This window comes from Lissotriton vulgaris, chromosome 10 (assembly GCF_964263255.1).
Source record: "Lissotriton vulgaris chromosome 10, aLisVul1.2, whole genome shotgun sequence".
NCBI lineage: Eukaryota > Metazoa > Chordata > Amphibia > Caudata > Salamandridae > Lissotriton > Lissotriton vulgaris.
The window spans coordinates 91173498-91199154 of NC_141698.1; the positions used below are offsets into that span (position 1 = coordinate 91173498).

The window sequence follows — 25657 nt, forward strand, 5'->3', positions numbered from 1 at the left end:
CTCTTAGAATAGATAGTATTTTGCTTTGCCAACTATAAATTTGTTTACTATTTAAGTGTACGACTATGCCTGAAGCTTGCTTTGTGGGAAAGCTTAAGCGCCAGTACAGGAGGCCCCAATTACTTATGGTAACAAGCCAATGAGAACAGCTAGCGAGAGACATGATTGGTTCTTTAGCAAAAAATATTTCTGATAGCTTAGATATGATCTGTTTATCATGAAAAATTATGATAAACGTAGTAGGCCTGACCCATTAATTGTGAAAAGCACTAAAAGCACTTTCATAAGCCAGACATTTTGCCATTGTGAATGCTTTTTTTCAAGATCCTGGTGGCACCAAAAAATAGTAGCAACAATGCCTACAAGAAAAAATAGTAGAATGCCTTCATGGGAAGACCGACTGAGGAAGGGAAGTATACCTCCTTCTGGAAGGATGTAATTAACAGTGTTAAGAGTATGTAGAAAATTTAAGTTTATTATGGACTAAAGTATGTTTGTTATTCTCCCCCCAAACCCATCAAATATAAAATATTTACACACAAAAAACGCAACCAAACGTAGCAAAGTCTCCTGTCTGCCACTCTGAGGGACTGCTCTTTCTATTTAGAGTTTGGGGCCTTCATGTTTTCGCCAGTGGTGCCCAAGCTGATTCCACTGGCAGAAACCTTACATCATCAGCCCGATTAACTTGGTGCTGTCTGTTTAAATACATTAGATTGTCTGCACTATTTAGAGCCGATGGACTGCCATGGAAAGGTCCTGAACAAAAAACTAAAAGAGGGAGAAATTCCCGCTTTGGGAGTTTATTTTTGTTTAGGGGAAAATAAACGTTTGCTGAACGGCCTCATGACACATTGTCAACCTTTAATACCTTCAGATGAGTCGCCATGGCAGCGCCTCCTTTGAAAGCACAGAGTTCTCTGCCAGCCCGGAGATGATACCCTCCAAACTCCATATATGGGGGGCCTTAGCCTTGGCATAGCATGTGTATCTGGAGGATAAGAATTACTTAAATTGTATTGCAAACAAATATATTGCATACAAACAAAAGCATTGAAACATTATTGAACTGCAACACCTACAAATATGTTGCAGAGCCTAACCAAGAGGTTTTATTTGGAGGCTGGGAAAGCGGTCTAATTTGTTATCACAATTTTGTATGTTTTATTTTCTTCCAGGCCTGTGATGCTTGGCAAAAGGAAGCTCAAAATGCAAAAGAACGTGCCAAAGTCGCAGATGCAGACAAACATCTTGCTCTTTTGAAAAAGGAAGAAGTTGAAAATAAGTTAAAAGAGCTGCAAGAAGAATTTGATGTCCTTTGTCTATCCCCCAACCTTTCTTTTATGAAAAATTATGCTGACATAGAAAAGCTTTCTTTACCAAAACTTCATTCATTGCAAAGCCAACTGATGTCTGAACTAGAAACTATAGATGAGGTATGTATCATCTAATTGCATTAGTATCACTAAGAATCATTTGTTTAAAACCTTTTTTCAAATTAATGTTGTATGGTACAGCTTTGAAAACTTTAAATGAATAAGAGAGATGCATACTTTGTTTCAGCTAAACATATTTTAATGGTCATTTGAAGACCGTTTCTTTTATCAAAATAATAGGTGTCCCTGCACATCATATAAGCTTAAACCTGGTTGCCTTTTTCTGGGACACTTAATATGATATTGCTGGTACCTGCAGAGATCATGTAACCACTGTTTCCTAGCATTAGATCATTTGATAGATTCACCGTCTTGTATTCCCTGCCTTCGGGCTGGAGAATAAAATCTCTCTTCAAAGCGTTCTGGGCTTGTGTCTAAAAGAAAATCCTCACCAATCATCTGAATTAAATGTTTTTATTACTCATCCAAAATATAAGACATCCTTATGTGATATTTGTAAACGCTCTACCTCCAAGACCCTCCATGGTAGGGCAGACGCCTGAAGGACTTGGTGCTAAAAAGAAATCTTGATCAACAACGAAACCACTGAGAAATCATTATTTGCATCAAAAACAGATTACCTCTCTTGATAAGCCATTTTTTAATTTCTTTTCCTGAAAAATTGGTTTAAAAATTGGCCGCAGCAGATACCCTCTAACCTCTCCCATAATAGCCATTGTAGCCAGTAGCTTGTCAACAGTGAGTTATATACAGTTTTGAATTTGTCGAGAATAGCATAACTGTCTGCCTTTTTTTATTGAGAGCCCAGTGTCGACTGTCTCATTGTCAACCAACACATCATCATGGAGATTGATCTAGTTGTCAGGTTGCCATATCTCCGTTTACAAGCATCCTCTCATCTGTGTCAATGACTGTCAGCATCACAATCAGATCCTCCATCCTGAATAAGTTTATACCTGGATTTTGGATATTTTGCCATTCCACAATCACTTTTTCCTCCTTGTTCTCTGTTTAAGGTGACTGATCCACTGTTTACCTATATATTGGCTTTTGAAGAGAAAGAGGAGGATGATATTGAAGACATTTCATCAAACAAGCTAAATGATATATATACATATACATACATATATACATACTCCGGAATCTCAATTTAGGATTCCATTTCCATCATGACTGCATAGCATTCTCTCCAATTTTGGCATTCTACTGTCCTTTCGGTTTAGCCGTCTCCAGTACTTGGCCAAAGCCAGTTTTCTCTCTAATGTTTGAACTGTTTTCTGTACTGATGACCCTCGATTCTGCTTGTCTGCAAAGTGGGCCGCCTCGTTAACTATTTATTTGATCAATGCTGGTCAGTGACACACTTTGTTCAGTGCATGCATAATGAGCACCTTACCGGAGTCCTTTGAGCTGCCCCTGTATTAGTGCTATCTCCCATTTTGGCTAAGATGTCTCTTGATACTGGGGACCCTCTTTTGGGAAAGTGTCTTGGCTGTTCCTCATAGTCATTGCATTTGTCTCATTTGGAGGCATGTATTAGGTCAATTGGCTACCTCCAACATTTTTGTCACAGGGCCTCTCAGCAGCTGCCCCCCCCCCCACCCCCAACCCCCCCCAAGGTTGTCTTCTTCCCCAAATCCCAGCAGAGCATCAGTGTTGAAGTGTTCTGGGGCCTCTGCCACCTGCCTGAGCATCACCCCAGGGATGTGGGCACCCAGGTGCTCTCCCTGTTGCCACACTGCTGATGCACAGGCAGAGATTCCTCTGGTGCCTATCCACTGCAGGCAGTTAGGGTCCTTGGTTACAGGTGCAGGTTCGCTCTGCTCTGAATTTGCTATGACCAAGATATTACTTGCACCACTCTCAGTTGCATTTCGGGCATCGACATTCTCTGCAGCTGTACCCCTGTTGCCATTTTGAAGCAGCGTTGTCAAGGGCCTGTTCTTCATTCTAAGATCATGGGTATCAGTGGGGGACAGTCTGCTCCTCAAAATGTTCCAACAGTACGTTGTGGCCCCTTATGAGCCTCAAGTATCAATGGGGTTACCAAAATGCTACCAGACCCAGGTCAAAATTGCAGTACAATAAACAATTGGTCACAGTAGCAATAATTTAACAATACGAAAGCAATAGTGGCATGCACAACACCAAATTTGCAAAATCCGCAGTAAATGTGATTTATTTTTAAAGCATTAATCAATTTATATAAACAACACAGTTGTTCTTGCATCTAGACTCATAAATATATTTGTAACAAAGGTGCTCTAGTGGTTGGGGAAGGAAGGGTAGGGGTGTTCTGGATTTAAGTGAGGGTAATTGACAAGAGAGAGGTAGTATGACATAGATGCATCAAATGTGCATAGTGAAACCTTTCTGGGCTATCACAGGCCAAATGTTCCAGTAAATACACATAGCATTAGAAGACACTGATAATGAATTTCAGTCGTCAGAGTTTGTATAAAAGTTAGTAGTAGTCAACGTTTCAACCCCTTTGAAGTTCAAGCTGATTTGATCCTTAGAGTGGGGTCTTCATCAGGACGGTGCAAAAGGAGAACCTGAAAAGAATTGGATACTCTGTGTTAAAGGGGGGTCATCTTGACAGGGTGTGAATGCTCATACTGAAAGGTATTGATTACCTAATCCGGCAAACAGCCCGTAGAATCAGACTGTGCAGTCCAAAGTCAGAGAAGACCCAAAATCAGATTGCCAGCTGCTCAGTCCTATTGAGACATGAAATGTCTATCCAGGCGCTAATTAACGGGAACCAGTACGGCCAAGAGTACACGTACGAACATCCGTAGTTCAACTGTGGGTCAAAAGATCCCTTGCAGTAAAATTACAAATCTATCAAACAAAGGAAAAGACAATGCTGAGGTCTGGTGTGTAGTTAACCAATTCAATTGTTTACTACAACGGGCTCTCCCCTGACCCAAGCAGACCTCAGACCTCAGATCACACATAGACAGACCCCTTCTTCTTTACTACTTTTAGTCATGCCAGCACTAAACTCTTGAGATGAGAGCTATCCCCAGAACTTATTTCGAGTGACCACAAAGGAGAGGCTATTCATTACTCTGGCCACACCTTTGGGAGGACACATGCTCTGCAGAAGGGGAGAAGGGTTTCACCATTTTGAATTTTAAAAGTCTGGGGCAGTGGGGTAGATCGGAATTATTGTATTGAATAGTGGGTAGTCACCCCACCCACAAAATCGTGCCAGATATAAAAGTGGCATCGCCTGGCTCCCTCCTCAGAACACTGCTAGACCTGACAAACAACAGAAGAGGACTGAACCTGCTGTCTGTGTCCTGAAGAATTCGATCTACTCCTTCTTGTAGTGAAGACTCCCTGTATCCCTTTCTCTATTACCATATGCAAGGAGCTCACCGCTTTCTTTTAGTAAAAACTCATCAATATGTACGCAATGCTTCCTGTCAAGGCTCAGAATGTTGAAGCACCCACCTTCTTACAGCCCCTCATTTCATCAGGCCTCTGTCTGACAGAATATAACTGTAAACTCATTATTGCCATTAAATCAGGCTCACCACTAGCCTTTAGTAAATGTTCCTGTATTCACCTTCTCCTCGTTGAGTTACTTAATCTTTTAATTACTTCTGCTTTTGCCCCACAGTTATGGAAACATGCTGTTATCCAACTGCTACTAAAAATCCTCACTTGATCCCTCCAAGTCTGTAAACTATTGTCCAATTTAATCTGGTAGAGACTCCTAGTTGTAGATTTTTTTTACCTTAAAATTTTCCTCAGACGTCATTCTGGATCCTAAGATTTTCCATTAGCAGAATCCCTGCGCGACGTTAGGTGGGATCAGTCGGCTCTGTGTCCGTCGTTGGTGTTTTGCATGCCGCAATGACGTAGCTGAACCTACATAGACGCTGCTTAGATACACTGACTTCAGTTCTTTCTTTTTCTGCACCAGCCTACGCAGATCTGGAGAGACCCCATAGCCGTTTTTTGACTACCCTTTGTCAACCTTTTTTTGGAGTTTTGGACACTTACTCTGACACTGGCTTGCTTTCTCCCACTACCATGGCTACAGAGGAGGGGCATCCTAACCAATGGTGGTGAGAAAGATGGCCCATGTCCTTGGCCTTGAACTCCCTTCAGTGGCAGTCAGGACTACCCCCCGACAGAGGTGCTTCAGCCTGTGGCTTCCAACCCGAACCTCTTTTGTCGTTTAATGAAGCCCTCACTGATGTCCTTCTGAGCACTTTGTCCAGGCCCAGCACAGGGGCTCCTGTGGATAGGACAATCGCCTGCTGCCATCGTCCCGCTCCAGGCGACCTAGTGTTCCTTACACACATCTTTCCCCTGAGAGCTTGGTTGTCCAAGCCTCATCTTCCAAAGGCCCATTCCCTTCTGCTCCCCCAGGGTGGGAATCCAAGAAGCTGGACCATCTTGGGAAGAGGATGTTTTCTTCCTCCAGTTTGGCATTTCGGTCTGTGAATACCACTTGCCTCTTGGGCCGTTACACCCATACCATCTAGGATACGGTTGCGCAGGTGCTGCCTCAGTGTCTGGGCCATTCTTTCCCAGGCAGTTGCGAATGGGAGAGACGCAGCAAAATTCGGCATTCGTTGTAGACTGGACACCACTGACTCACTGGACAGAACGGTTGACTTGTCGTTAGCATTAAAATGCTACGCCTGGTTGAGGATTACTGGCTTTTCAGGGGATGTTCAATCTACTCTGATAGACATGCCCTTTGATGGCACTCGCTTTATCGCCGAAAAGGCAGACTTGGCTCTTGAGCGCTTCAAGGAAACTCTGGGTCCAGCCAGGTCCATGAGCCTCATGGCACAGTCCACCCCCCTCAGTCTGCCTTTCGCTCCTTTTGTGGGTACGGATGAGGCACCCATCCACATCCTGTCCAGCCCAGCCATTGAGTCATGCAAGCTATCCAGCCTCTGCGTGGCTGCGGATGAGAGACCTGGCGTCCATGTGGGTCAGGGAGCTAGCGGTCACGCCCGTGCACCTACCAAACCCCCACCCCCCATAACCTCCGCCAGCGGTCCATCACGGACAGGTGAGTTCTGCAGATAGTTTGAAGGGGCTACTCACTCCCCTTTGAGATTTTAACTCCCTCTGTGCCACCCTCCTAAGAGTATCATTTGGCGCTTCTCCGCGAGGAAGTTACTGGGGCCAAGTGGGCCATAGAGAGGGTCCCTGTACCAGAAGTAGGTTGTGGTTGTTATTCCCTCTTCTTTCTGGTGGCCAAGGCCTGCGTCCTATCCTAGACCTCCGGACCCTCCACTTCTTTCTTCAGAAGGAGACGTTCCGAATGCTCTCTTTGGCCCAGGTCCTTTCTGCCCTAGTCCCAGGAGACTGGATAGTAGCGTTGGACTTGCAGGATGCTTATTTCCATATCCCCGTCCTGCCTTCCCATAGACTTTACTTATGGTACACAGTGGGCCATAAGCACTTTCGGTTCACCGTGCTCCCCTTTGGCCTCAGCTGTGTCCCTCGTGTGTGGCAGTGGTTAGGGTTCCATTCCTACTCTATCTCGATGACTGGCTGTTAAAGGAGGACTCGTCCCAGGCATGGGCCTGTGTTTATAAGCCCTCTTATGGCCATTGATCCTCCGATCAAACTGCCACTTCGGGAGAATCTTCTGTTGTGGCAGCAGTTGACCGCTTACGATCTTCCACCCGAAGTCTATGATGTCCTCTTGGCAGCCTGGAGTCCCTCCACTAAACTCCACTAAAACGGTATACACCTGTAGATGGAACAGATTAGTGGCATGTTGATCCACTTTCTGCCCTTCTTTCGGAGGTTCTGATGTGCATTTTTTTTTGGCTCAGCATTGGGCACCTTTAAGGGTTATCTTTCGGCTATATCTGCCTTTCTGAGACTTCCAAATCAGCCCTCTGTTCAAATCTCCCATTGTCAATAGATTTCTTAAGGGCCTTACTCACTTGTTTCCTCTGTCTCCTTTCATGATGCCCCAATAGGTTTTAAATTTGGTCTTAACTTTTCTTGTGTGCTCCCTTCGAGCAGCTTCCTACTGATAAAAGTCACAGGTTGTATATGGTTAGTGAGGTCTTGCTGGGATAGGACCACCCCAAAACCCTTGCATAGCATCAGCCTGTAATACGAAGGGTTTCCTAAAGTCTAGACATACAAGAACCAGATCCCTGCACTATCTTTCCTTCAACAGGTCAAAACTCTGCTGTTGGACGTTGGTCCAGTGGGTTATCTTAGTAGGCAGATCCTTCTGTAGTACATCTGTTGGAGAACCCAGTTCTGAAAAGTATGGGATACATTACCTGTAATAATCCACTAGCCTTCGAAATGAGCTAACTTAATTTCATGGGTAGGTGTAAGGATGTCTCTAATGGCTTTGACATTATCCACCTGTGGCCTGTTTTACCAGCTTGGATATGATACCCCAGGTAGCAAATCAGATCAGTTGCTAGAGTACAATTCTTCAGATTTGTTGTGAGCCCTGCCTATAGGAGGGCCATGAAAACAGCCTCCGGATGCTGGAGATAGTGTTCCCAGGAAGGGCTGAATATAATAATGTTGTTGAGATAGGCTGCCACATATTGCTGATGCGGGGTAAGTTCAGGTCCATTAGCCGTTGGAACGCCACGGGGGCCCTATGAAGGCCAAATGGCAGAACCCTGAACAGGCCTGAGGGAGTTGAGAATGAGTCTTTTCTTTTGCACTATTGATCAAGGGAATCTACCAATGTCCTTTAGTGAGATCAGGGGTAGTCAGTTTTTATTTATTTTATTTATTTATTGCATTTGTTACGCGCAACAGCTACCCACAAAGGGTTTCCCGGCGCGGAGATTTGTACAGGTTAGCAACACTACGAAGTATGGAATTTAGATGTTAAATAGCCAAGTTTTTAGGCTTTTGCGAAATCTGCCGTAATTATCTTCCATCCGAACTGCAAGGGGCATGGAATTCCACAGCATTGGGCCTTGATAGCAAAACGACCTGCCTCCTACGCGGGAGAGCTTAAATCTGGGAATGGTGAATTTCTTTTGGGTAGAGGAGCGCAATGATCGCGACGGAAGGTACGGACGGACCAATTTCATCAGGTATTTCGGGGCTCTGGTCATGTTTATTTTGTGCATAATGCAGAGTGCCTTAAATCTGATCCGCTTTTCCACCTTCAACCAGTGCAAATCTCGCAGATATTTTGTGGTTGAGGTGTGTCTGGGAATTTTGCATATTAACCTAGCTGCAGAATTTTGAACTACCTGTAGTTTACGAATTAATGCTTAATTTTCACCCAGGTACAGAACATTTCCGTAATCAATACGGGAGGTAATCAAAGCATTCACCACCGTCTTCTTGGTTGGCTCAGGTAGCATCCAACAAATTTTCTTCAGCCATTTTAAGATAGCAAAGCATGTTCCTGCAGTTTTTTCCACCTGCTTATGCATCTTAAGCGCATTGTCTGTAATGACTCCAAGATTGCGTGCTTGAGTCACTGGGACGGGAATCTTGCCCATTTCAGTTGGCCAGTGATGGGGACCCCACAAATTGTTATTATTCCCTAGGATGATAACCTCCGTTTTGTCCCCATTCAGTTGGAGGAAATTATCCTGCATCCATCTTGCGATTTTCTTCAGGCCACTTTTCAGGGTGGACTCATCTTCCACTGTCTCGGAAGTCAGGGAGTTATTCAACTTTCCTCAGATTCTCTATTAATTTGTCCATTTGTGGCATAGGGTCTGTGTCAAATTTAGATATACTGTTGATCTGGTCAAAATCAATGCAAAACCTATGGAAACCGTTGGGTTTTGGGACCAATACTACAGGGGAGCACCAAGCGCTGTTGAAGGGTTTGATAATACCTTATGTTGACATACTGGCTACCTCCCTTTCTACTGCATTGTCTAGCTATGTATCCGATAGAGTGGCAACCTTACAATCTGTTTACCCGCTGCGAAGATGTCATGTTAGATCAGAGATGTTCTCCCTGGTTTCCCCAAAATCCGACCAGTCATGGCCTGTATCTGATCTTCCTGTTAAGAACTAAGATGGGGCCCGAGTTTGACCCTTCTAAAACGTATAGTTTGTTTCCTGGAGGCAAAGGCAATGTCTAGCAGTTGCGAATCAGTCGCAAAAGGGCAGGGTTGCTTGTGATGTTCATCGTGTTGGTGTCCTCCCAATTCTTGAGGAGAGCCATGTCATATTTTGACCCTTTTTGTACTACGAGGTACTGCCAGCCTGTACGTTACCGATGTGACTTGTTCCAGAACGTTAAATGGACCCTAACACTTAGCTAGTAATTTATTGTCGGAGGAGGAAGTTAGTAACACTAGAACCTTGTCTCCTATACTCAGTTACCTAACATTGGACTGTCTGGCATACCCAGCTTTTTGTTTACTCTCTGCTGTTCCTAAATTTAGCCAGACTTCCTCCCTAAGAGTGCTGACCCTGGATTTAAACTGGCAGCTATTCTATCAGTTCTAAGCCCCTTTCTTGCTCTTCCTCCCAGTGTTCAACAGCCATGTCTAATAAAGACCTAGGTTATTTGCCAAAAAAACAGTTCAAATGAGTAGAATCGGAAGAGCTCTGGGCTTGAGTATGTATGGCAAATAGGAGCAATGGCAACTTTTTGTCCCAATCCCTTCCGGTGTCTGAAACCAGTTTTTTTCAAGATGGTCGTAATGATACGATTGTACTGCTCAACCAGGCCACTTAATAAGGAATCCACTGCACGTCAAAATTTGATAAATTTACAAGAATAAAAGTTGCATAGTTATTACAGAGCCTGGGCTTAACAATTTAATAAAAATTATGAAATGCAGACTATTGCGTATTAAACATGTACCTTTTAATAATCCACTCTTTCCCAAGAAACTTTGCAACTCGCCATGCTACAGAAGGCCTACAATCTGATTTTAGGATACGAAGCTCTTCCTGGTGGCAACAAGTTCTCAACAATCTACTAACAGAGGCTAGCACTTAAGTCTCGGGAGACTATATAGAGGGCAAACAAAGAAAATGGGGCCAATTGTTTAAATCATCGTAGGACAACCCGGGCAGTGTTGTGTTGTAGCCAAAGGCTGCCTCCAAGCATCTGTAAAGGAGTTCATAGGAAGGGAACCAAATCTAAATCGGATATAAAGTTTCCTATCCTGCGGAATGGTGATGAGCTCCATATACTTTTCAAAAGTGCTTTGTAGTTTGAGTTCCATGAATTCTAGCGTGAGACGACCCTCAGGTGATTGAGCGACACAAGACTGTAATACCCAGCTCCAGTATTGGTTTTTAACCACTTCTTTGCCTGGCTGTTGGCTAACGTCTTTAGTTTCCCTAAAGCTTGCCAAACTTATCGCTGATAGTAATGACCTAACTTCATTGAACCACCCAATCTTTTTGAAGCGGTCAAGCTAGAAAACTGCATCAAGTGCTGCAGCATAATGGTAGAGCTCGGGGTTAGTTTCAGTCGCAGCCAAAAAAGTAGGGGGCGTAGCTTTGAGCGTCTTCCCATATCTTGCCGTAGTGGTTGAAGTGAGGTTCTCTGAGGAGGTGAACATGTAGATCTTAAAAATTGATTCTCTGTAATTAACAGGCCTTCCATGTTTTCGAATACCCAGAGTTCTGCCCCATACAGAGCTGAACTCGCTATCTTGTGGTCATAAATCTGAAGAGGGTTTGGGAAGTTATGTGCTCCTTAATCAGTGCCCCACCTTAATCAGTGCCCCAATGGTCTGCCTCTGCTGAAGGTTCCGCTTCATAATGTGATCTTTCCATGCCATTTTCTCGGACAGGGTTATGCCCAGATAATCAAAAGTGGCCACTCTCTCAAGAGATCCCCCAAGCACCATTTTACCTTTGAAGGGTCTATGTGGATTCATTAGCCGACGTTTGGTTTTCGAGGTAGTAACCTCAAGACCTCTTTTTGGTCGCAAAAAGCCTTAAAGTGATCTAAGAGCAGTTGCAGACCACTAGGCGTTTTGGACACTATCAATGTGTCGTCCGCAAAAAATAAAGTTGTTACTGTGAAACCCCCCCAACACAGGGGCATCTGCTGGTACTTGCGCTAGGTTTTGGACCACACCATTGATAAATAATGAAAACAAAGTGGGGGCCAACACACAACCCTGTGTGACCACCTGGGCATTTTGCAAGAAACTTGGTCTACTACCTCAGTTTTATTCCTGGGTATGTGACCTTTTGTCGCCCAGCACTTAATAAAAAGCAAGTCCGGCCTGTTTAGGGGCTATTGATCTGGGTCAAAGTTGAGCTCCACTGTACTTTACGTGAGATAAAGACTAATGGCCCAGATATTCTACCCCTGACTCAAGGGGTTAGTGGCCCTACATATTCTGCAGGACACACCCTTGATCTGATCTTTTCTAACTGGCCGGAGCTCAAGATTCTCCCCTCCATACCTCTGACTTGGTCTGATCACTTCCTGATCCCGTTCGAAGTGTCTATATCCCAGCCTCCCAAGAGGGATTCTGCCATTAGAGAACAAGGCAGAAAATGGCATAAGGTCTCATATAATGCCTTGGAGCAGACTTATAAGAGTAACTCATACTCACTCCCCGACGACCTCAATGCAGCGGTATCCATTTTTAATAATGATCTCACGGCCGCCATTGAGCGAGTCGCACCCTTGCAGACTCTCACCTCCCGTAGATCTAAACTGTCAGCTCCCTGGTTCACTTAGGAATTAAGGGAAAACAGAAGCAGTTGCAAAAAACTGGAGCGCCTATGGCGCCGGACCTATGATCCGGCAGCCAAATCCCTTTATAGACTAGCTCTCAAAGAGTTTCATAAACTCAAACGCAATATTATGAGTCAATGCTTCGCAGAAAAAAGCATTTGCGCGAAAAACTCCACCAAGACCCTCTTCAACATTGTTAAAGAGTTCACTAATCCTGCTGCTCTGTCCTTCCCTGTCACCCCCAGCCAATTGCTCAGTGAAGGTCTATCTGACTTTTTTTCTGAAAAAATTGCTAACATTACGGCATCAATCCTTCAGAACCGTACTGAAGTAAGTTTGGACCCTGATCTCTCCTGTGCAAAAGTATTCACTTCTTTTAAACCAATGACTAAAGAGTATGCCCTGCCTCTATTCTTAAAATGTAAATCGGGATCACCCCTTGATCCAACCCCGGCACTGATCCTGAATAATATTGCCCCGTTAGTAATTAATCCCCTGCTTGAAATCTGGAATTCCTCCCTGCAATCGGGTGTTGTCCCTTCTCTATGGAAACACACGCGTTGCTGATTCCAATTTAAAAAAAAGCTGGTGCCGATCCTATGTGTTTTAGCAACTACCGACCAATTTCACTCCTTCCCAAGCCAGCCAAAGTACTTGAGAAAGCGGTACAAGAACAACTGTCCGACTATCTTGAATCAAACATGCTGCTCCATGACTCTCAGTCAGGATTTAGACCGGACTTCAGTACTGAATCAGCCCTACTGGAAGTGTCCGAGCCCATTCGTGAGTACGCGGATAGGGGAGAGGAGGCCATGCTGGTCCTCCTCGACCTATCCGCAGCATTCGACACCATCTCCCATAACACTCTGAGAATACGTCTTCAGGAGGTGGGAGTTGGTGGGACCCCGCTGGCCTGGGTCAAATCTTTCCTGACGGATCGAATTCAACAAGTCATGCTGGGCTCTTTCTTCTCTTCCATGAAACCGTTGACATGGGGGGTTCCGCAGGGATCTGCTCTCAGCCCACTCTTGTTCAACGTATACCTGAATCCTTTGGCGAAAGTGGTGGAATCATGGGGCGTCAGAGTGATCTTTTATGCTGACGATACTCAGCTCGTGTTTTCCTTTAAAGATCACTCTGAAAACTCTTTGCTAAATTTCCGCCACTGTTTGGTGAATATTCTTCCACCCCATATTGTCCAGCTTGTGGTGCATCAAATGAAAGTATAGGCCACTTCTTATTCTCTTGTAAAGCCTATGCTACCCCGAGGAAAGTTTGGTTAGTCCCTGTTTGTAAAAATCTAGGGTCATCCAGGGGCGTTGAGGCCTTACGAATCATTTGTACTTCCACCCATATGCTTGTAGTTCTAGCAACAGCTAAGTATTTGGGTTGGGCATGGTCTATTAGATGGAGGGCTGTTGCCTAGAGTACACTGATTGGGGCACCCTTTCGGGCACCTGTGTAATTATGTATCAAAGTCTTATATTTATTTGCTCTTGATCAATTGTGTATGTTTGTATAATCTTTTTTAAACTACTGTATTCAATGAGGAAACAATTGTTTAATGATGTATTTTAAATGTATGTTTGTGCTTTTATGAGTTAATCCTCGAATAAAGCCTTATGAAATTATATATAGCCTCTTGGATGTCCTCAAATAATTTAAAACTGAACGCGGATTAGACGGAAGTCTTATTTTTTAATCAGAAATCCCCTATCTCCACTTGCCTCTGGTGGCCAACTGAATTGGATCCTCCCCCTGTACCCGTCCAATCTGCCCGCAATCTGGATTTCCAATTTGACTCAGCCCTCTCCTGCAAAACCCAAATTAATAAAGTTTTGGCGTCCTGTTTCGGAAAGCTGCGCATGATAAAAAGAATTATTCCTTTCCTACCACTTGATTCTCGCAAAATAGTAGTCCACGCCCTCATAACTTCCCATTTGGACTACGCCAATAGTCTGTATGTTGGAGCCTCGGCGTATCTCATCAATCGATGACAGACAGTACAGAATTCAGCGGCCAGGTTGATCTGCAATATCCCCTACCGCCACTCCATCTCACCTCATCTAATCAAATTACACTGGCTCCCAGTGAGACTACGTATCCAATTCAAATCGCTGACCATTGCTTTTAGAGCTCTTAATGGTCGAGGCCCTGCTTACCTGAGACACAGACTGAAGATCTCACAAGCGACGCGGAATCTCAGATCCAACCATCTTCGCCTAATGCTTTGCCCCCGATTTGTTTATGCCTGAGGCTCCAAGGTTGGCTGTAGGTCATCTACCATACAAATGCTAGAAGAGTGTTGAGGAGGGAATCTGTAGCTCTATTAATAATGGCAGGTGACTTTGGCAAGCTCGATGAGCTATGGCACGTTCCTCTGCTTAATTTGCCAACCATTAGAAAATGGACATGAACAGCGTTGCAGCTTCATGCATTAACACTAGAACACGGGCTCAGGGCAGCAAATAGACGCGCCAGGTCTGACCGGATGGGGCGAATACTTATAATAGAACAGTTAACAGGAGTCATATTGACTATATTTAACTAGATGTTAAACTGTGGCCTGGGGGGATGTATATGGTGAATGGAACAACTACTGACTGTGATTATAATCCTCTTGAGCTCGCAATGTCTCCACTATGGGCCACAACCTCCACTGTCCCAAGTTTTCCTCTTATAACTAGCGAGATCTGCCCCTCAAATAACAATAGGCGAGTTAAATGGGATCGAGTCACAATTGATGTAGCAAAACTGGGAAATATAAAGACTAATCTGTTGGATAGCTCTAGTGTGCAGGGCAGTTTGCTTGAGCAGCAGGATGGGCTTTCTACGATCACAGAATGTCACACAGCTTTTTTTAAACAACTGACGTCCTATTTTAGCATGCCCCTTTTGTCTCTTCTGTTACATTCCTAACGTGGATGGTGTCTTGCTCTGTCTGTACTGCAAGTCTTTAGACTTTGGGTGAAGATGATCATCTTGGGCTTCTAAGTTCTTTTATCTATCCGCAGATTATTTGCCCTTGTTGGCTATGCCCTGCGCCACTTCATTAACTTCAGATACTCCCACATTCACTTGGACCATATCAGTCTTAAGCCACTGCATAACACTTCAGAATGTTTTATTTTTTATTTCTGCCATTTCTTATTGAAGATTCAACTCCGTAAACTGGATTTAAGATTTTGTGAGGCCATTGCCCTCCTTTGTAGCTGCCATGTATTCAAGGCTCAGGGTATCGACAGTGTGTGCCTGTTGAGGGGTGAATCTTTTTTCATCTTTCCCTGTGCATGAGATTTTGGAGACATTTAACCTCTGTAAAACCATCTAGACTGCTCCTCTCAAATTCACAGTACCACGTGTGTATCAGTATCTCCTCTGTTTCCTTTATCATGTGTTATGCTGTAGGCTAGTTATGGGGTGATCTTTCTTAACTTCATGGCCTTCCACAAGTGGCTCCTGCCTGCCTGCGTTCATTGAACCTTAAAGAAAATAAATCCCTCCACTCATGTTGAGCTCACCATACTGCGTACAAGAAGAGCTATCACTTAGCATTTCAGATGCCACTACTGGTGTAGCTCGTGGACCAGAGGCCATTCACTCAATTACTCTTCTCCTTTGTGCACTGGGCTAGCCTCTACATGACAGACTCTGACATTTGTGGATGCTATCTCTAAAATGGCTTACTCTCTTCTTCTATGACCTCTCTCTCTTGCCACCATGTTCCGGCTTTGCTTCACTTTCTCTATCTACCAATTCTCGGATGTGAACCTCTAGAGGTGTGACCCTCAGGAGGGCCCAGCCTAGTGACAGTTTCAGTGTCACGCAGAACCATTGCCCTTCAGTCTTCGGGGTCCTATGGGTGTTCCTTTTGGCTCACTCTATTGACTGTTTGTTCTCCATCTCCACTTTTCAATTTACTGATTCAGCATCCCACATCCCAAAGCGCTTTAAACCTCCAGCTGGTCTCATGCGCTGCAGCAGTTCTGATCTGCAGCAGGTGCCATATTAGGCCACATTAACTTGTCAACTGCCACACCCCCTGTCAACTCACCTGCACCTAAACTTGAGCTCCAAATTGGTTCCCCACACCTCTAGGAGAATGTAGTGGCCAGGTAGATGTCTCAGCCACACCGATTTATTATTAGTATTTTTTATTTTTTTTGACTGCAGTGCAAAGATTAACGGAAAATTGCTTTGTGGCTCACCTTTTCTAAAAGAACTCTAATTTTTGATGCCTTTAGAACTAAAAGAACTGTGAATATTATGACATCGATGAGGTAGTATTGCTTGAATTATATTGTAATTCTAGCATACTTTTAAACATTGCTTTCTTGTTCTTAATGTTTTAATGCTTTTAACTATTTTAATGCAAAGTTACATTGTGTTTGTAACCTATTATATTCTTTTAATTACAGATGGTTTTTCAGCTTCATTCAAAGAAATGCGTAGTTTGCCAGGAACATGACCATAGTATAGTTTTGCAGCCATGCCAACATTATGTTCTCTGTAAAAACTGTGCACCTAGCAAACCAGAATGCCCTTTCTGCAAGGAAAAGATAAACAACTGGTGACAAATGTACATGGGTAATTCTATTTTACAGTCATCCTTGGAGCAACAATGATATCATGTACAAAAAAAGCATAGCATTTACATATTTACTAAGAAAGAAATTACTATTGAAGTTAAATGATTCCTTTATTACGGATGAAATGAAGTGCATTTTGCATCTTATTACATTATAGTAGAATTTTCTATTTCTATCAAATATGCATTTCTCATGTTTTACTATTTCAACTTGTCAATTGCAAACTATGCCTTCAAAGACCATTTAAAATATAGAAGGCAATGTGAATTCATTCTTTAACCCCTTCCATGCGGCCGCGATTCCCCTGGTGTGCTGTAAACAACACGAACAGGGGCGGGCTGTGACGAACCCCAGCCGTCATCAGCACACGAGCACCGTAGTGCATGACGGCTGGGGTTCGTCATCAGCATGGAAGGGGTTAAATCTTAACCTGTTTAGGATGACTTATCATAACTCCTTAGGTTCTAAATAATGTATGAACTTTGAAGACATATTTTACAATAATATTGGAACTATTTTGGAAACAGTTCAACACTATTGTCTGCTAGGTTATTTAAAGAAGTTTAATTCTTGTAAACGCACTTTGTTAACTAGGGTTTTTTTTTTTAGAGATTATTATAAATTGCTTTAAGCTGCTTTTAGGAATTTTTAAAATAGTGATTATATGAAGCTTTTCATGTGTACTGTGAACTTAAAGTGTTTCACGTCAATTTATTACTGTTAAGTAATAGTAATTATATTGTTAGATTTCATACTCTGAAATTAGTACCTATTAAATGAACTTGTATCTGAATGAGAAACATGCATAGGTTTTTTAAAATTGAATGCAAACTAATAGTATTTATAAGAATAAACAATTGAGAAAGCCGTTTTGGAATACATATATGTTAAAACATTCAGAGAAACCGTTTTCATTCTATGAAAGAAAACAATGTTCTTTAATGTGTGTGCTCGTTTTCATGAAGTTGGGATTTTGTACTTGTCTTAATGACCATATTTGTTGTACCCCTAGAGTAGAAATATAATGCATTTTGTAGACCCCAGGCAGCAAAATGCCTAAACCTTTAACCAACTTCTCTTTAAAATGCCATCATCGGAAATAATATACTTTCAAATACATACCCCTTGCTGAAATTTTTATTTAACAATTTGAATATTTATTTATAGAAATCACCGTCCTGACTGCCCACATTTGTACCTGGTCATTGGCTTCAACTGACAACAAATCCTCATAATTTATTTTCAGTAGATAATAAAATATGAAGACATGTTTTAATATGGTAATGAACCCGGACCTCTGAATTGATTGAGACATATAAATGGGGCAATGGTGCTTTAAAATAGTATCTCTAGCTATTAATCATCAAACCTACCTTTATTCTTTCATGTTTGTATTGATTATTAGGAGTATGCAAGTTCGAGTAAAACAATACAGTATGTTAACACTGTATCTTGTTACACTTTATACAATTATGCATTTAACAGTGCTTTGCGAAAAGAATTCATCACCTTTTCTCTTTTTTTGTCCAGTATGAATGACGCACGAATACCTTACATTGAAATGACCTAGTACTGTGTTACATAATGTTTAAATTGATATGATTACTTTTAGCAGAAGAAATTCATTCATACGGGTAGCAAAAAATATTGGTTTTTATTATTTGTCACACTTTGACATTAAAATAGGTTTTAGTGCTAACTGTCTATTTGACCTGAAACTTAAGCTGGAGATTTAAGTGAGCCCTGAAAATTCCCATTTGAGGAGAACTTGCAAGCTGTCTGAAACAATATATATTACATTTCTTGGCTTTTCTGGCATTTATGGCTTTTCTCACCAGTGCTCCCAGGGCAAAGAATTGTATTATTTAATGGCTGCAAAGCAACCTTGATGTTTAGCATGAAGACCGAAAGATATAAACACACTTTTGTTTGCTATCAATATAAGTGAACTTCTACTTTGTGTAGTCTTTGCCAAAGACTTTTAATGGATATTAATAAAATTTCTGGCTAGAAAGTGCACAGTCACATGGTAGGAAGTTTAAGTGACCAAATTAGAAAGGTAATGTAGGGTGGATATTTAATTTGTAAATAATGTTGTTAAGATGTGTTTTTTACAAGAGTTTGTCTGTGTATAATATGAAACTAAGTCTGCAGTTCAAATTCTGCAAGGATAGTTTCTATATTTTTCCTTTATCAGTGTATATGTTCTTACCTTGATCATTTCAACGAAAGTGGCTTACATTTAAAAGTGTCCATATGCTATTCTGAGGTTTTTAAATACTTAAGTCATCATTACGAGTTCCCAGAACATTTGTTTTAATATTACTTCATCCTCCACCCCTTATTTACTACAGTAATCCCAAAATAAGCAGTGAATTGAAATAGCCATTTCATGTTTTTATAGTATTTCTGTACAGATTCTTGCATGTCTGGGGTACTTTCCTGGAGGCGTTGCCTGTCTCCATCAGCCAAAGTCTCCAGGTGAAGTAGACCTGACTTGCAACTTTCCCTCAAAAGGTTGAATTCTCTAAGTACTGATAATCCCTGTTATTGGCCCCTTTGGACTTCCTGGTCCACTCGTAATGAAGGCCTTAGAAATGCTTTAATTTGATAATTTAATGAGGTATAGAAAGAATTTGATTGATTTTATATAATAATGTTTATAAATGGTTTCGTCATTCAATTGTAGAGTTCTTAATATTTAGATCACAACAAAATGCAGTGTGTTCTGTATAGCACAACTACTGAAGAAATAGTAAATCTTTGGTTCTCCTCAGTTGGAAAGACATGTTAACCCAGTGTTGACATGTCCCTCATGGACTTACGATTCATTTCTGTTGGCACACATTCACTGTTAATAGAATTGAATTTGAAAATATGTACCACATTTCGGATACCTATTTTTATTTTTCCGCTTGCAGTCAAGCTTGGGTGGTGACTAATATGGAATTCACAGTGTGCATTGTATAACTCATCACCTCACCCCGCCCCCATTTTGTGCAAAGGTTTAACTCCAACCCCATGCACATAAACAGATGTTGGCCACGTATTTTTAAAGTATCAAGATTCCCCACTTCAGTTTGATTCGGCCCCATAGCTATCTCACCTTTATCCGGCTTCTTAATATATTGTCATTATATTTTACACTCTTATGACAGTTGAACAATTTACTCTTTTTAAATAATTCAGATGACACAATTGAGTGGAAAGGCATCAACGGTCATCAATAAAGTCTCATTTTAAAACAAAATGGTTTGGGTTCAACACAAGGCTAGAAGTTTACTTTCTTGAAAATGTGTCCCTGTTCAGAAATATTATTTGACTTATAGCAGCACATAATAGTGGCATTAAACGTGACGTTTAACTCCTTAACCATGGTGCAAATTCTGCTGCAGGAGTTCTATTAAGTGGGCAGAGCCGTGTTGTCAAACGGACGTGCACAGCACTACCGAGGTAGTTCTTGCAATGGCCAATAGCAGACGCGCGCCAGCAGGACGTTAAAGGGAATTTCTTTTATAACGAAGGCTCAAAACTTTGCCAACAGTATTCAGACTATGGTGTAAACGCTTCAGTCAAATACTCACAAGAGGACAGCATTCAAGTCAGAATTATATTTTTAAAGTAAGAGGTACTCTGACGTTTTACATTTTTGGTGTGTGCTCAAACAAAATAGGTTTGTGTGGGCCTCCCAGTATGAACATTTTGTGGTATGAACTTCTTTGTAGAGAGCAATACACATGTACCAAGTACTGGTTCAAGCACATAAATGATTTGTTGTGGATAACTGGTGTTTGTTCTCAAGTTGTCAGAAATCGTAGCCCATTTTTATTATAATAATCGCATTAATGAAATGGGAAATATAAACCAAACTCTTTCACTTATGACAAAGAGAAACTTGCCAACATACCGATCTTTGAATTTGTTGGAGCATTTTGAATATTCTTCAGCCCACAGTCAATTTAGCCTTTTGAAATCTCCTCCATTTATTATAGGAAACTCTAAACGAAGCCAGCTATTTTCATTTCTAGTTCTTTATTTCCCATATTTTAACTACTGAAATGCATTAACTTCATTCCGTGTACGCAAGATAGCTTTTTTTCCATCTTCTGTTGCGACCATGTTTCCTGCAGCTTCAGTTTTTTGAACATAATGCATGATATCTATTATTCTATGTTTCTGTGCAACACATTTCTTCTCGGTGCCTTATGCTTTTGTGCCACATCTTTCAGGTGTTTTTTCATCAGTTGTTTGTTTTCTAACATCTGCTTCTGGTCATTACCGTATATCAGAATATCACTCAATGAAAAAAGAAAATTCAATGAATGTGCATTTAAGATGCAATTTATGTACTATGAATTATTCCGGCCAGCTGTAATGCTTCCACGTAAATCATGACATAGATATTTAATACAACAGGCAGGAATCTAATGCAATATCCATACCGTGAATGCATTATAAGATTTCCCTTGTGCTTCAAATGTAAGAGGAAAAATTTACATTTTAGAGACCTCACTCAATACTAATTTATAGCCATATCCCCAAAAGGCTGGTTTGCTGGACTCTCCCCAGGATAAATGGGCGAGCCTTTAGTTTTCCCCTAAGATATGGTACTGACCCTGCAGACTTGGTGGCAGGTCTTATATTGTACCTTTTGGATGTTAATTTGTGGACCATTAGTGGGTGTGCCAGTTCAGCCAGTAACTTATCAATTGTTTCCTTAAGGTTGTAGCTCAGTGAGCAGAATACAGCAATATGACACATCTGATTGAGGCGTAGGCTTCCCCACAAAAAAACCCTTACAGTGGTTACTTCTTCCAGACGAATGCCATCATCAATGCTGGCATCATCAGTCTCATCGACTGTGCCCCACAAGAAACGTTTTTTAATTAAAGGAAGGTGTACTGAGCTCTCAATCTCAAACAAATATGAATAATTCTAATTTTACAGGAGATGTTTAGATAAGCCTGCAACTGTGGACCAAATGTCTGGTATTATTTAGAAATGCAGTTCATAAATAGGGGTATGATCATAGTATGTGGGATAGATCTGATTAAATATTCTGCAGCATAAGTGTACAGTATAGTTTTCCGTTAAAAAATGGAGCTGATAAAGATTTGGTTTGACTGACTGCAATTCCAGACTTTGCCTTGCAGAGGGGATTTATCCTATTATTGGTTCAAATAACTGTGATTTACAGAAGTCTTTGCTTCAGCTTCCTTTGACTTACAGATGTTAGGAACTTGCCAGGAAGTAATGAGAGCGCATCAGGGCATTAAAGAGTTGTAAATCAACTATATTGTTATGGAATGTGCCAGTACTTTATGCATTTGTGATCTGTGAGTCAGAGAAGAACAAAGGCACATTACAAGAAATCTGGAACTCGCTTCAGTTGAATAAGTTGGGAATCAAAAAAGGGATCTGGCCCTTAGTCAGTAAGGCTGGACCAAACTATAATCAAACTAACACAAAAACTGCCAATACTGACACTTTGTTACCACATCACTCATACCAATCACATGTGACCCTCGTAGTGATTGTAAACCTTAATAAATATTTTTTATTTTTGTTCTTATTTTCTTGTGTCCAGACACTATAGGTCTCCCCGGAGGAGGGGACCTATTTTTGTGTGTTTTCGGAAGTGAGTAGAAATAGGGAATTTTAGGGTCCGAGGTTATGAGGTATTCAGCTTCTTTCTTGGTTATCCAATTCTTAGTCTCTGCTTCGTGGACCATACTGGATATTATATTCTGCAATCTTTCTGTTGGGTCGGAAGTCAGTTTTTTGTAGAATCTTGTATCCGATAGGAGGGAGAGGCATTGGTCATTGTAGCCATCTTTACTTAGGATTACAATGCCACCCCCTTTGTCGGCAGGTTTCACCACTATTGTGTCGTTCTCTCTTAGTGACTCCAGGGCGGCTCGCTCTTTTTTAGAGAGGTTTTGGAAGGTTTTTTTGTTCCTATCTAGGAGGTCCACGCCTTTCATTAAAGATTGTTCAAAGGTATGCAATTCGGGAGGCACACTGGCATACGGTGGATTGAATGTTGACTTTTTACGTAGCGATGTATCGCCTGCTGTTTGGCTGTTCATGGTATTATGGAAGAATGCTTTTAGTTTAAGAGTTCTACAAAATTCTGCTAGTTCACTTTTCAATTTAAAAGTATCCAGTCGGGGTGTAGGCACAAAGCTTAGGCCCTTGTTTAGGACTCCTATTTGGTCTTGGGTCAATTGCAACTCAGAGAGATTCACTATGAGGGATTGGTCTTGTTGGTTGATGTGGCTGCCATACTCCTGGTCTGGACGTTTCTCTGTTGATCCTGCCATCTTATGGACTTTTTTCTGCCTCTTGTTGGGTTTTGGCCCCTTGATAAAAAAGGCGTCTCTTGCTGGTGTAAGTTAGGATTCGTGGCCATTTGTTGATCACCTGGCTGTGGCATCTGGTGCATGCCTCGATTGAATGGGTCCATCCACCCCCCATATTGAGGTACAAAAGGCGGGTAGAAGGGCATATTGAAGCCCGGGTAGAATGGTCTCTGCCATCTGTTCCCCCTTCTCGGGCGTTGAGTCCTATAGTTATTACGTCCTCTTCTATTCTATTCGTAGTGTAATCATCCGTACTCGTAACAGAGTTGTTAGAGGAGTTGGTCCCTGTTGATTCGTTGTCAGAACCAGTTTTTTCACTTCAAATCTCTGGACACTGCACCCTAGACCAGAGGTGCCTCGGGTGAGGCTGGCACATTCACTTCAGAGTAGCCAATGATAACTGCCACAACTCTAATGTGGGGCGGACGAACCAGATATACCGCACCTTCCAACACAAAACATAGAGTTTTTTGAGGCTACTCTGATCTTTATCCCTTATACCAATGGTCATAAGGTGTAACTAGTGTCCGTTTCTACTTTTTGATAACTGGCAACTAACCTTGGGGAACGAAACGGAGACATCGATCCCTCATCCCTCTTTTTGATTATTTACTATTATGTTTTAGATGTGTTTTACAAAACTAATGGCAAATTTGATCTTTTGTGCCATCACATATTTGATAGGTTATAGGCCTGTTCCTAGATACTTAAAGCTTGTCACCAACCTTGGTGTGTTTTAACTGTGGAGTTTAGAATTTCAATTAGTATATTGCTTACTGACTTCTAATTTGTATTTTTAGTTTCGAATTACTCTGTATTATTTCGGTACGATCCCTAAACATGTTAAAAAAAATGTCCTAATGTCATGTTTCTAATACCTTAAGCCGTAGACTTCCACAGGTTCCTTATCTTGGCACATTCTTAGGGTGCGATTCACAAATACTTTTTTGTGCACGAATCAGAAATTGCATGAAAAACTGACAGAAAACCAGTGTTGCATGTATCAACATCACATATGAATGTGTGCACTTTTACCCACATGAATTACTTTCACTTTGAGGAGTAATGTGCATTCTGTGTGGGCTGTAAAGAATGTACAGTTAAATGAGGTAGACTTGAGTGATGCAGAAAGTGTGGGAATGGTCATTGTTTACCCATTTTCTCAGGCTTTGTGCAAGATGGGAAAGCTTTATCTGCAAAAGTGTTTCCTTGTAAAGAAAGAAATAAAAGGAGACTCTTCAGGGGCAACACACAACACACTGAGGGTTATGAAAAACAGGCATTAATTAGGAAATGTACACAAATGGCAGGCTCATCTTACATTAGCCAAAAATGAATCCGGTGTACTGTTGTAAATCGGAATAGGCCTATGTCTAAACTGCCAGATATTTAGTCTGTTTTGTAAATTGGGCCCTTACCTTCTGCTCTTCATTGAACAAGTATCACTTAACATTTACGCCATCAAAAAGGGAGTTCTGAACCCTAGTTCTTTAACATATGTTCTGTTGGAAGGCAAGTTGAAATATTTTGTGTGCTTTGGTTAACGTATTTCTGGACAAAGAAAGCTTTGTATTTCGGGAACATTGTATAGAGGTTGAGGTTTTTTGTTACTTTGTAAAAGCTGGGCTCCTTTTCACATTTTTATTTAAGGTCTTGGAAAGCACTCGTTCAGTGATACCAACAGATTTATTAGCATTGGAAATGAGCATCTGTTATGTTATGTTATGTTATTTTTACTTATACCGCGCACAGCTGCCCCAGCAAAGGGGCGTCCTGGCGCTTGAGCATCTCACCACCATCAATAGCCATAGTTAAAAGGCAAATGTTTTATTTGGTTTGAAGAGAAACCAGAGTATCAATAGCCATAGTTGATTCAAAAATCCGCCTAAAAAAAATACATGGTGCAGGTAGTTCAAAACTAAACTTTTAATTCTTTTTTTAAATTTCTGTGTAAAGGTAGTGCTTCAGTGAAAACATTCTACTTTACTGTAGAGTTAAATTCCATGCACCGTTTCTATTGGCATGTTAATTACTAAACACTGATGGGTGCAAAACAGGGCAAAGCTTGCCTGTGATTGTAGGGTATCTTGAGGATCACACGTTCCCAGGGTCACTGCATTAAAATTAGGACATTTCTCAGGTAGTTGTCTGGAATCATTAAAATTAAAAAGTATGACTTTATTATTAAAAATTGTTGTGCAGACCCACTGCTTTTTCTCCTAATTCTCGAGGAAAAAATACCTCAGGATGGAGTGGGCTATGTTGATGATGTAGGCAAAGTTAATTGAACAACAATATTTTTTAGTTTCATTTTTTACTTCATGAACTGAGATAAATATAGTTGGGGGACGCGGAACGGTATTGATATTCTGGAACAGGGGGCCCCTACTGCAGCAATATACTGACAGACACTACAGCAAAACAAGAGTGCAACTTTCCATCATTTAGGGCAAATGGTCACAATCGCAAACTTTTTCACAGAGATCTGGTCCATTGATATCACCATTAGGTTTCTCCTACAACAAAATAACAAGTCTACCGTATGTTTAATGTCTAAGGGCTACCTTGAGGGTCGAAAGTAAAAACGTGCCCTTTCTGGAAATTAAACAAATTTCCATAACCTTTGCCATCTCCTTATTCGCAGCCAAAACA

The 25657-nt window shown here is 41.5% G+C and overlaps 1 protein-coding gene across 1 annotated transcript in view; it reads left to right on the forward strand.

Annotated features, from left to right (window-relative positions):
• The window catches only part of UNKL (unk like zinc finger), a 370451-nt gene extending 353695 nt beyond the window's left edge, over positions 1–16756 (forward strand). Inside the window, exons 13-14 of the mRNA XM_086940574.1 lie at positions 1179–1436; positions 16473–16756. Coding sequence (XP_086796700.1) covers positions 1179–1436; positions 16473–16628 — 414 coding nt within the window. The 3' untranslated portion in view covers positions 16629–16756. The remainder of the gene's footprint in view (positions 1–1178; positions 1437–16472) is intronic.
• The last annotated feature ends 8901 nt before the right edge of the window (positions 16757–25657 follow it).